The sequence below is a fragment of the Zootoca vivipara genome, chromosome 8 (assembly GCF_965207765.1).
Source record: "Zootoca vivipara chromosome 8, rZooViv2.hap1.1, whole genome shotgun sequence".
Taxonomy (NCBI): Eukaryota; Metazoa; Chordata; class Lepidosauria; order Squamata; family Lacertidae; genus Zootoca; species Zootoca vivipara.
Window position 1 is genome coordinate 49,785,381 of NC_142591.1, and position 12,650 is coordinate 49,798,030.

A 12,650-nucleotide genomic window follows, 5' to 3' on the forward strand; every position below is an offset into this window, starting at 1 on the left:
TGCATATCCCCAAACCAAGCTAAACAGTGTTAGTTATTTGAGCTGTCACATTTAAAACAAGACATTGTGCAGTTTTATAAAGAAACACAATTCAATAGACAGGGTAGGAATTGAACCAATGGCTTCAAGTTACAAGAAAGGAGATTCTGACTAAACTTTCTGCGGGTAAAAGTTGTTTGACAGTGGAACGGATCCCCTTGGAAGGTGGTAGACTCTCTTTCCTTGCAGGCTTTTAAGCAGAGGTTGGATGGTCATCAGTCATGGATGCTTTAGTTGAGATTCCTGCATTGTAGGGGGTTGAACTAGATGACCCTTGGGATCCCTTCCAACGCTACAATTCTCTATTTCAGGCACCCCCAAACTTCAGCCCTCCAGATGTTTTGGACCACAATTCCCATCTTTCCCGACCACTGGTCCTATTAGCTAGGGATCATGGGAGTTGTAGGCCAAAACATCTGGAGGGCCGCAGTTTGGGGATGCCTGCTCTATTTCTATGTTTCTTTTGTAACCCACTCTGTGACATTGAAATGTTGAAGGGTGGTAAAAAAATGGGAATTAATACATATTTATTTCTTATCTTGTCAAATGTTCTGCACCAGATTCATATATGTAAACCAAGGACAAGAACACTATTCAGATCATTTAGTACTCCATGCAAAATGGGCACATCTTCTGCAAACCATAACTTAATCACTGGTCTAGAGTAAAAACCTCATTTGTTAAAACCTACTTATATAACTGCATGACATTAAAATAGAACATCTGTCAACAAGACTAACAAACCATACTGTTCTGTCACGCAAACTGCTAATTTTAAAACATATTTTTCCTACTGTTTCATGGACCTTGCTCCATTTTAGTGAATTATTACTAGAAGAGTTTCAATTATGTTTTTACTTCTGCTACAGGGCAATCTTATGCCTACTCAGAAATAAGCCCCATTGAGTTCAATGGTAGTCCCAGTTAATCATGTACAGGATTGTAGACACAGCTATATAACAAAATTGCAAACGACAAAAATTCTGCATCTTATTTACATGAAGTAGCTTTTTTAAAAATAATAATAATCCATGGTTAGCTTACAAGGTAGCCAACAATAAAAAATTTAAACCACAGAACAATAAAATCAACAAGAATAAGACTGTCCATTAAAAGGAAAATATGATTGTCTTCTTTTAGTGCCAAAAGTTAGTGAAGCGGGCAGTAATGAAATGTTTAAGGAAAACATTGCACCATCAATTGGGAGTCGCCACTGAAAAAATACACTAGCTAGTAAACATGTGGAACTACATATGAAATCATTTTATACTTATGAGGTGAAGCTGAACATTTGTCTTCAAGAATTATGTCCCACATAGTGATTTCAATTAACACAAATAGTGGCTGTTGAAAGCTACACACAGAGTGTGTCAATTGTGGACACAGCTGTCAATGGCAGGATTGCTAGCACATAACCAGCTGATCGGTTGAATCCTTCATAACTTCAGATGTCTCTACATAAATATGGCAGAAGGCATTGTATTCTACATATAGAAATGGCTGGAATTTTGAATAAAATATAGCTTTTTATATTCATAAGACAAAGATTTTAAAGAAAAGTAAACAATCAACACTGTATTCTTTCTAGCGACAGGCTTCAACCTTTTTATTTGCCCAGGGATTTTAAATTGCTGTACTTTTAACTGGCTGAATAGTTTATTCCTCTCAATTTTCCTTTATTTTTGTTTCACGACTTTTCAGTTTATTTCAACATTGCATTTAATTTTTTATGTATGCCACCTGAAAGGCATTTTTGGATAAAAGATGTGGTATATGCATTATTGAAATAAACACAACCAAATGAAAGTAACAAAATGAAAGTAAGTAGCACAAACATCTCTACAGCATTACATTTGATTTAGGAGTTGAGCAGAAGTAGCCTTATTATGCATTGCCACCTACTGACCATATTGATGAAAATCTAATGGATGAATTTCTTTATAAAATCTAGAACTTATTTTTTATTTTCACTCTATGTCATGCACAATTCACACAGCTATGCGGAAAATTAAAATAATATTGTCGGCATTTATTAATGGATCGCGGTTCCACAAACAGGATCCAATCCAGTTCACAGCCAATCGTTCTCACTGCTTTGAGGCAGCAGCTTCAATACACCCTCCTCTCACAATAAACTTATGTGGCTCAGGCTCATTGTGGCAGAGAAATGTTTACCAAAGAATAAAATCAGGTGGCTTAAAGCAAGCAATTAATTACACTTGCTGCAGGAGCAACAAAGGTGGGAGTTATGGGAGTGAGAAACTCGAATCCCAACTGTGCTGTAATATTGTTAACCTGCCCTGGGACCTTAGGAGGCAATAAAGAAATAAATAATGGCAACAGTGCTGGAGCCTACTTCACTTCCAAGAAAGAGAAATGCAGAGAACTGGTGCCACAGCATGCTTTACTGCAGGGGCACATGGCACCGTTTTGCTAATTGAGGTGAAACAAGAAGTACTGTACCACCTTTACCTGCCTAGCTTCTCTGCCAGCCCTGAGACTGACACATATTTGGGGGGCAGATCTCACTGAATCACGCGGGATCTTGCACACTCACAAGATCTCATGTTATTTTAGCCAATACAGTGGTACCTCCGGTTGCAGATGGGATCCGTTCTGGAGCTCCGGTTGGATCCTAAGGTTTCCGCAACCGGAGGGACCGCTTCTCCACATGCATGCACGGCAAAACCCGGAAAAATACTTCCGGGATTGCCACATTCGCATCCTGAAGAATACGCAACCGGAGGTGTGCGTATCTAGAGGTACCACTGTATCAGCACAGATGTGGCAGTGCAACTATGGGGCTCTGCCTTGGGGGCTTCTGCCACCTGAGGCAGCCACCTCAGTTTTCCTAAAAGCACAGCCAGCTCTGCTCCACCCTCTTCATCACCTTTCCAAAGACAGCTGTGTTTTTCATCAGAAGGCTAGCTTCCAAATGCATGTTCTGATAAAATACAGCACATTTCCTAACCTGGGTTGCACTAATCTAGAGCTTAATACTAAATTTAAAAATAGTGATACTTTAAAAATAGTGACATTATTGGGGGGGGGGATACAGTAGCCTTGGGAAACAGGCCACTCACATAAAAATTGAAAGAGTCATTACCTGAGCAAGTTCTTTTTGTTCATTCACCAGTCTGCTACAGCTAGCTATCATCTGGTCCAATGCATAAAGCCTGTCCTCGAGTCCCTTAATGGCTTTCATGTTCTGATTATCTAATTTGGCAATTGTTTGTCGACAGTCTGCCAAAAAGGGCTGAATAATCCTTGGATCGAGCTGAAAAACAAAAAGGCAGTTGGCATGAATAATCACTTTTAGTGCAAAAAAAAATACTATGAATGGATCATGGAAAGATAATTTTACATATGTAACTCTAGAAACCAAAAGCTTGGAAGATTTTAAACTGCAGATGAAAATGTCATCTCTAATTAGTTTCTTAAACCTTCTGATTTAACCCAAATGCATGTTTACTTGGAAGCAAGTCTCAGTATGCTCAGTGGAGCTTACTCCCAAGAAAGTGTGCACAAGATTGCAGCTTCAGTTTCATTTGAACAAAAAAAAGTCTCCAAAATATGCTTCTTTTGGTCTTTCTTCTTAAATCAGTCCTCTAAAGCTTTCAAGCCCATGTACCATGTATCCATCAGGTATGTGCATTGTTCAGATGAATCTGTTGGGCAGATTATGAGAGATTTGGGACTTGACCAAGGTGAAGTGGGCTTCCTCTGAAACAATTCCATTTCAATCTGGTTTCAGGAAGAAGACTACTCTGGTCACCTTGGTGGATGATCTTTGCTGGGAACTGAATAGAGAGAGTGCCATCCCTTGTTGGTTCTAGCAGACCTCTTAGAAGTTTCAGACATCATCACCTACAACATGCTTATGGACTGCTAGATGGAGTGGGACCATTTTGCAGCGGCTCCAATCCTTCCCAAATGGAAGGTGTCAGGGAAGGTTCTAGCAGTGAACATTCCCTGACTACCGAACTGGAGAGGCACCAAGGCTCAGACAGCATCCTAGAGCCATTACTGCAATCTGAGACAGACACTCAGGGGGAGGGGGAGGGAGAAGTGTTCAACGGGGAGATGGCCCGCCCTTTCAAGCTCGTGCCTGAATTGAGACATTCCAGGGCACGTAAACGTAAAGGGAGGAGATACGGAGTCCCACGGTTATTATGCTGGGGGAGGAGCAGGCAAGGGGCATTGGGGGACTCTGCGTCAGACTGAGCAGACATGTGTTCTTGAAACTGGAATTGCCCTGTATATATCAGGCACAAAATAAAAGTCTTAAAGACAGAATGGCTGTGGAACTCGTCTCTCAGCAGTAGCCAGAAACGATCCCTGACAGAAGGTTTCAGAAGGTAGTCCTGGGGACACTTGCTTAATGCCTAAGGTACCCCAAAAGTTTCTATTCTGACCCCATGCTTCTTGTTGTTGTTGTTTAGTCGTGTCAGACTCTTCGTGACCCCATGGACCATAGCACGCCAGGCACTCCTGTCTTCCACTGCCTCCCGCAGTTTGGTCAAACTCATGTTCGTAGCTTCGAGAACACTGTCCAACCATCTCGTCCTCTGTTGTCCCCTTCTCCTTGTGCCCTCAATCTTTCCCAACATCAGGGTCTTTTCCAGGGAGTCTTCTCTTCTCATGAGGTGGCCAAAGCATGGGAGCATCAGCTTCACGATCTGTCCTTCCACTGAGCACTCAGGGCTGATTTCCTTCAGGATGGATAGGTTTGATCTTCTTGCAGTCCATGGGACTCTCAAGAGTCTCCTCCAGCACCATAATTCAAAAGCATCAATTCTTCGGTGATCAGCCTTCTTTATGGTCCAGCTTTCACTTCCATACATCACTACTGGGAAAACCATAGCTTTAACTATACAGACCTTTGTCGGCAAGGTGATGTCTCTGCTTTTTAAGATGCTGTCTAGGTTTGTCATTGCTTTTCTCCCAAGAAGCAGGCGTCTTTTAATTTCGTGACTGCTGTCACCATCTGCAGTGATCATGGAGCCCAGGAAAGTAAAATCTCTCACTGCCTCCATTTCTTCCCCTTCTATTTGCCAGGAGGTGATGGGACCAGTGGCCATGATCTTGGTTTTTTTTATGTTGAGCTTCAGACCATATTTTGCACTCTCCTCTTTCACCCTTATTAAAAGGTTCTTTAATTCCTCCTCACTTTCTGCCATCAAGGTTGTGTCATCTAAATATCTGAGGTTGTTGATATTTCTTCCGGAAATCTTAATTCCGGCTTGGGATTCATCTAGTCCTGCCTTTCGCATGATGAATTCTGCATATAGGTTAAATAAGCAGGGAGACAATATACAACCCCATGCTATTTTTTTAAAAAAAGAAATGCTCACAATGGGAAAGCCTATTTTCCCATAAAAAGTGTCCTAAAATATATTTCAGAGTTAACATCATGGGCTTATTGTGACAACTTAGTCAATTCTCAAGTGGATCCAAGGCTCATTTCCATTTTCTAACAATGACAAGAGCAGCAAGTGGCCACACCTAGCCTCTCAGAAGATGATTGGCTGCTGATACAAGAAAGGAAAGGGATATTTGTTCATTACAATTCCCACAGGGAGTGACCATGTTAGAGTGAAAACAGTATCTGTTCATGAACAGTGGCAACCTTGCTCAAACCACAACCACAAACCACAACAAGATCATCATGCAATGTAGGAGTAAGAAAGAGGATTGTACAACTATCATTAAAATCTGATTCAGAACTCCTGGTAAGAACATCTCACTGTATTCCTATGAAGAATACTTAAACTTGTAGCAAGCTGGAAAGCCATAACACAAAAATATTAGAAGAGAACACAATGGCATTATTTGAGGCATTAACTTACCCTGCTCATGGAATCAAAACATTTTCTGACCAAGGATTCAACATCATTAGGTCTATCTTGAACATTTATCCAGTCTAAAAGGGAGACATTGAAAGAAGGCAGATCAGTCTCCTTAAGTTCCACTGAAGCATTACTGTCCTGAGCAGAAGGATTTTGACTGGCTTGGCTGCTTTCATCCACTTTTTCGGAGGATGTGCCATCTGGGATTGCGTGCTCTACCGATTTGCAAAATGATGCTAATAATGATTGTTTGTTCATTTTAAGCATGTCAGGAGAAAGTGCCACTTCAGCTGACTTCTCATTCTCAGTGTCTTCACTTTCTGTCCCACCACGTTCAGCAGAAGAATCTAGTCGTTCTAAACATTCCCGGTAACTGTGTCTGGTTAAGCTTTCCAAGAGTGGGATCTTGGCCATTATCGAAACAGCAGCCCCTAAGCTTGAGAAAAGAACACCAAAAAAATCTATTAGGTACAAAGAAACTGAGGTACAGTGGCAAACATAATTTAAAAATATGCTCTCAAGGGTGTCCTCAATACAATTTAATACTCAAGTCTTCAACTTTTGCTTCCTTATAAAAATAAATATAGAAACTTATTTTGAATTGGACTGTGACTTGAGCCTTACTCAGATGTTCATTAATTGTATCCATGGAGGGGTTGCAGTGACCCTGCTCTCTCCACTCAACCATCCAACATTATGAAGGAAGGTCTGATGGGGAACTGTAACTGCCTCCAGCTGAATTTGGGTACAGTCTTCCATGTGACTGAGAACCCTCTGTAACTGGGGACACCTGAATGTGCTTACAAGCCCCTTTCAGAAAGAGCAGCAGGGAAGGGGCAGGGTTGGCACACACAACCCTGTGGGGACTCCATGGATTCAATTCCTAAATTCCTGAATAGGATTATTTTTGACTAGTGCTAAAACTTTTACATATGCATGTGCAACACTATTTAGCAAATGGTTTCAGATGAGCCAGTGTAATGTGATGGCTCGAGTGTTGGACTACTCCTTAATTGTGAAGCTCCCTGGGTGTACTTGAGCCAATCACAGTCTTACATTGGAGTGTTGAAGAAAAAAAGGTTAGGAAAACTAAAAAAAATTTTACAGTGCAATCCCAGTACATATCTACTCAAAAGTAAGAATTCAGTGAGATTTAAGAATGGGTTTATAGCCTTAACTCCAAAATTAAATCTCTATAAATAATACCATTAGCACTATTTATTATTTCAATTAGTGCAAAGACACTGGAACTGGATTAAATTTAATTTACTGTAAAAGTAAAAAACAATAAAACCTTAGTTTTCAGTACAGCGACTATGTAGAGGTAGCTCCTTATTGAGGAGTCTAATGGCAAACCTACTGTGTAAGTTTCAGCTTAATATCATCTATGGACTGCAGGTAACTTGAATATGCATTTTCAAACTTGAAAAGCAGCTTTTGGTAAGAATATGTGCAATCTTCCAAATTTGCCATTATGGCAGCCCAGCCTTGGTGCTGAAGATGTTCGTCATGGACAAGGCCTTCACAGAAGGAACAAAGTTTCTTGGCAATCTCATACATTTCCTGCACAAAAACAATAGAAACATTAATGTCTTAGCACTCCAGACATACATATCAACCTGTTGCAAAACATGATGCAAAAAACTCTGACATTTTCAAGTTAAGATATATGGAACACTAAAAGCATATATTAGATATTCCCTCGGAGGAAAATGATTCATTGATGCAAAGACAAGATGTGAAGTAGAAGTCTCTGCAAAAGGAATCTGAGTGAGGGTAGTTGTTCTGCAAGGCTCAGAACAACACAGGCTCAAATGCCTCACCCCCTGTAGATCACCTGTCTGCCTTTTTTAACTAACACGGTGATATGCTGTGCAGTTTCCAAAGCCAGCCAACACACAGGCACTGCATGTTTTGTTAATATGAAGAAAAAAAACATCTAGCAAGAGAAAGAGAAAAATCTCCTCCAGCTTATGCCTTTTTCAGATATTCCCAAGGCCTGGCTAGGTGCCAAAAAGCATTTCCCACCTACTTCCATACGGTGTAAAACTCCAAAATCCTCTGTGATTGGTCCTCATCAGTACATCAATAACACCGTTGTATTTTTCCATAGCATGTAAATCAGGTGTTGCAGTGCAGGAATTGCACTGATGCCTGGGTGCTACAGTGAGCTGGATGAGGGTCAATAAACTAGGTTTGACTCCTGCTATGATGTTAGCTCTGGGTAAGCACCTGTCCCTTGGAATGCACTTTCAGCGAACATCAGATAGGCACCTATTACATTCACTTCTGTCTGAGGGGTGATCCACCGATGTTGATGTATTAATCAGTTGATGTATTAGTCAGATATACTGACCTGTAATATATTTTGTATTTGTTTTACGAATGAAATTTTATTCACTTCATGCTTTTGATTGCTATATTTTTTCTTAAAATATTTGACTTCATTAAATATGATAAATTATCCTCTTTTCAAAGAGCTCAGGGTCACTGAATGAAGGTGACCAGCAGCAGGCTCAGGACAAACTAACAAGAAGTACATTTTCCTATAGTAAATGAAGTTTATGAAATTCATTGTCACAGAATATCATGAATGCTAGGGTTAAATAAATGCAGGCAGGACAAATTGCTTTGTTCAGAGGTAGCATACCTTTGATTACTAGCTGTTACGGAGAAACAGGATATGGCTATGAAGGAGCATAGGAAGCTCCACCAGACTATTTGTCCATCTAACCCAGTAGTTACTTTGACTGGGAGAGGCTGCCCAGGATTTCAGAAAGAGTTTTCCCAACCTCCTGCTAGCTGATCTTTTAACTGAAGATGCCACACATTTAACCTGGAATCTTCTGCAGAAACTGAGCTATCAAATCACTCTTGTCCATTACATGCTACTTGTTAAGCTTCTTTGAAACATCTGGCTGACCAGTTTTGATGCAATTTTGGAATGTACTGGATCCCACAGTATCAAAGAATTTATCCACTCAATCAAGGCAAAATGAAACCTGTTCTTACAGAAAGTTATGAAAACCCATGTAGTTTTCATGCAACGCACATATCTATTTACACTTCCATAAATAGAATAAAGTGCATTTGCATCAGAAATACCATTTTTATTGCAAACATGTTGGTGGTCTTCCATTCAAAGAAAATGTAATTTTGAAAAATACTCAAGAGAAAATGGTACTATTAAAGGTAGGTGCAAATGCAATGTTTTCTGGGCATTTACCAAGATTAAAAGTTCTAAAACAGTCTATGGGATCACACATTTATGTTTCATGCAACAATCCCTTCCTTATTCCACACCAGTTTACCCTGTCATACCATACCAGCCCTCTTTATCATTACTTCTAACCTCCTACAGAGGACATTTCAAAACTTGTTTACAGACTCCTGGGTTAATCCAGTATGTCAAAATCCAAAAGATACTATTCCATCCCCACAAAATGAAACAGAAGAGTACCAAAAGTAAAACTTTTCACCATGAAAGCAGCAACATGTCCAGCTAGCTTCAATTTGTGAGTTTACTGAGTGCTCAATGCTTTAAAACAGCCCAATTGTTAAAGGGTCTGAAACTGCTTACCACAGCAAGCTGTGTCCGTGAAGCTACCGTGTGAAAAACTGCAGGCATCATAAGAGATTCTTCCACTTTTAATTCCATCTCATTTTCTGCTGAAAATGTTGTTTTTGGAATAGCTGGAGGACGTTCACACAAGATCATTTCTTTGTTGAAGAGAAAAATTGGGTTTGTATCCTGTGTTAAGATAAGAAGTATTACTTTCTTCTCCTTTCAGACTTTTAAAAAATATATGAAATAATGGAAAGAGAAGTGAATATTTACCGTTCCAGCACTATAACTACAGACTTTCCTGTCAGCTGCCATACACTCTCCTCCATTGACAACCAATACTTGATGTTGAATAGCGATCTTGTACTTAGTTTGGATAGCTTGTTTAAGGTCTGCCACACTGATTAAAATGACAAAAAAAAGTTTCAGTATCTTCCACAGATCCTTAAGAATTATACATTTACAGAGTACTCTAAATGTTAAAGACTCAATATAGATAATTCCAAAGTTCAGTTATTAAACTGTTACTTCCTACACTAGGACAATGATAGAGGCTAGGAGTAACTGCCCTTTGTCAACCCATCACCAATGGCATTTTATATGAGAAACAATCCCAACTGTTTAAGGACAGAAAAGGCAACCTAAGCTGGCTCTGCTGCAGTGACCATGCCATATATCCAGCACAAGCGCTCTTACTTTAGAGTGACTGGCAAAGGAAGAGGGAGCTCAAACAAGGGTGAAGGGGATGAGCTCCAGCAAGGTTCATGCAATGGCACAAAAACCACATTAATAAGAGAGTATTTATTAAATTCTCTAAATGTCTCAGAAAAGCTGGAACACTACAGGTTCATTCTAATAGCAGTTTTGCTTTAACTCTCACTCCCAAACAAAACATATACTGTGAATTAAGAGATAATTTTGCTAAGAACAGTCCAGCAACAGACTCCTCACAGAAGACCAGAAGGATTTACTTACTTCTGTACGGCAAGTTCTGTGTCAAAGGTAAGGGTGGTTCCAGTGTTGACCAGAAATACATATAACTTCATGGTGACTTCTTTAGGTTCCAAAAGTTTATAGCTTTGACTCTGTGATTATTATTTAAAAGCTGAAAAGAAACCCAAGTATCAGCTTAATAATAACACATAAAAATTATTTTAAATTTAAAGGTTTTCAGTGTCAACACTTGAGGCACATCCATAGTAGGAAATCCTAACAAGGACATAGGAGAATCATTCCATGACAGTATATGTATGCGTGGTAGCCTTTGGCAGGGGATGATTTGCTTTGAGACATTTTGAGAGAGGTCAGAAGCAACCGTGGCAGTGACCACCCCATGGCTATTAGTAATAAAGGTATGGTAACATGATACAGGGTATCATTGTATTACTAGTCTATTCTGCCTTTTTCAACCATCTCTTGCATGCATGCCCTCCCCCCCAAAAAAAACCCTGAACACAAGAACTAACTCAGATCCCGATAATTGTATGTCCTCCTGGGACATGCAGATGACATTATTTCAGAATAGACCCACTGAAATTAACATATCCGAGCTGGTCTCATCCACCCATTTACTAACACTGGATACAACCCCATGTGTGTGTACCCTAGGGGACTGACACTCTGTATCATCCTAAGAATTTCAAATTTTTCATGAATTTTTGCAAAGGAACTAGGAAACAGGCTGCTTTACTAGCCTACTGTACAAAGGTAATCTGTACATTTACAGCGGGAAGGTAAATGGCGTTTCCGTGTGCTGCTCTGGTTTGCCAGAAGCGGCTTTGTCATGCTGGCCACATGACCTGGAAGCTGTACGCTGGCTCCCTCGGCCAATAATACGAGATGAGCGCCGCTACCCCAGAGTCGGTCACGACTGGACCTAATGGTCAGGGGTCCCTTTACATTTACAGTATTGCTTCACTCTCGCCTCTAGCCCCTACCATCACTGGCAACAAAGGTTCTGTACCCAGATTGGCTATATTTTTAAGACTTTAGAGGAATTGTTTACATAACTGCTAGAATTACTCCAATGTCTGGATGGTCAGGAGGAATCATTATAATATATTAATTAAAAGAGCAAAACCTGGCAACTTTAATTTGTTTACGATGACACAAATCACTTAGAACCAAATTCTCAAAAAAACTGTAGCAAATAATTTGTTATGAGTTTAAACTTGAAATATTTGCTCTCTGGGATGAAACAGTTACCTTCAGGCACTGCATGGAGGTTCCACTGTCTTTAACAGCTGGGTTGCAAAATCACCTATTTTCCTCATTTGACTTTGGCAAGAGAATGAAGTTTCTATTAAACACAGAGCATCAAAGACCTAAAAAGTAATGGGGGGTGAGAGAGAATGAAGTGTGAATATTTGTGCAACAGGAAGCAAGTTAACAAAGACTATTCAAATGTTCATGACAATACTGCACTTCAAAAACTACTATTAAAGCACTTTTTTCATGCCAATTGTATACTTTGTACTAAACAGAACAGAAATCAAAATTGCCATAGAAAGTTTACAATAAACATTAGGTGGGGAAAACTAGGTGATTGAAGAGAAAAGAAATGTGAGACTGATTAATACTGAAAAACCTCATTTAAATTATTTCTGTACTGCATGAACACAACAATTTCATCTAAGCTGAAATAGAAAACTCAGACTCATGAATACCACCAGCTCACACATATCTATGCTAGTAATTTGGTGTACAGTATAGTGGGATAGCTCAGTCGGTAGAGCATGCCACTCTTAATCTCAGCTCCATGGGTTCGAGCTCCACATTGGACAAAGGATTTCTGCCTTGCAGGGCTTGGGCTAGATGACCCTTGGGGTCCAACTCTACAGTTCTATGATTCTAAGAAAGAGAAGGAGAAAGAGCAACTCTTCTGCAATTTACACTTCCCTGTCTAGTTGCCTGACCATGCTTTCTTATGTACAACTGAACAAAGCATAGTCCTTAGTTGTCATGCTATCCAGAACCACTGTGGGAAGAAAAACAAGTGCAATATAGCACTGGGGATATACTTTGAGAGGCTTTGTTTGAAATGCAGTATACAAATACTATATATTCTTGCCCTAACCTGGTCCAGATCAAAGTTCTGATGAGGATACTGAGATGAAAAAAAATATCAGGGCACATCCAAACATAATCAGATCACAGGCTTATTATGAACGTTGCTTGGAGACTTTGAGTTGCATCCA

General features: G+C 39.9%; 1 protein-coding gene across 2 annotated transcripts in view; it reads right to left on the bottom strand.

Annotated features, from left to right (window-relative positions):
- RB1CC1 (RB1 inducible coiled-coil 1) overlaps window positions 1-12,650 on the bottom strand; it is a 47,522-nt gene that overhangs the window by 28,600 nt on the left and 6,272 nt on the right. For both annotated transcript variants that reach the window (XM_035125017.3, XM_035125015.3), the window contains exons 2-8: window positions 11,659-11,777; window positions 10,429-10,558; window positions 9,727-9,853; window positions 9,469-9,639; window positions 7,249-7,451; window positions 5,889-6,324; window positions 3,146-3,316 (exon numbers count right to left, since the gene is read on the bottom strand). In XM_035125017.3, the coding sequence (XP_034980908.2) occupies window positions 3,146-3,316; window positions 5,889-6,324; window positions 7,249-7,451; window positions 9,469-9,639; window positions 9,727-9,853; window positions 10,429-10,499 (1,179 nt within the window). In that variant the 5' untranslated portion in view covers window positions 10,500-10,558; window positions 11,659-11,777. The remainder of the gene's footprint in view (window positions 1-3,145; window positions 3,317-5,888; window positions 6,325-7,248; window positions 7,452-9,468; window positions 9,640-9,726; window positions 9,854-10,428; window positions 10,559-11,658; window positions 11,778-12,650) is intronic.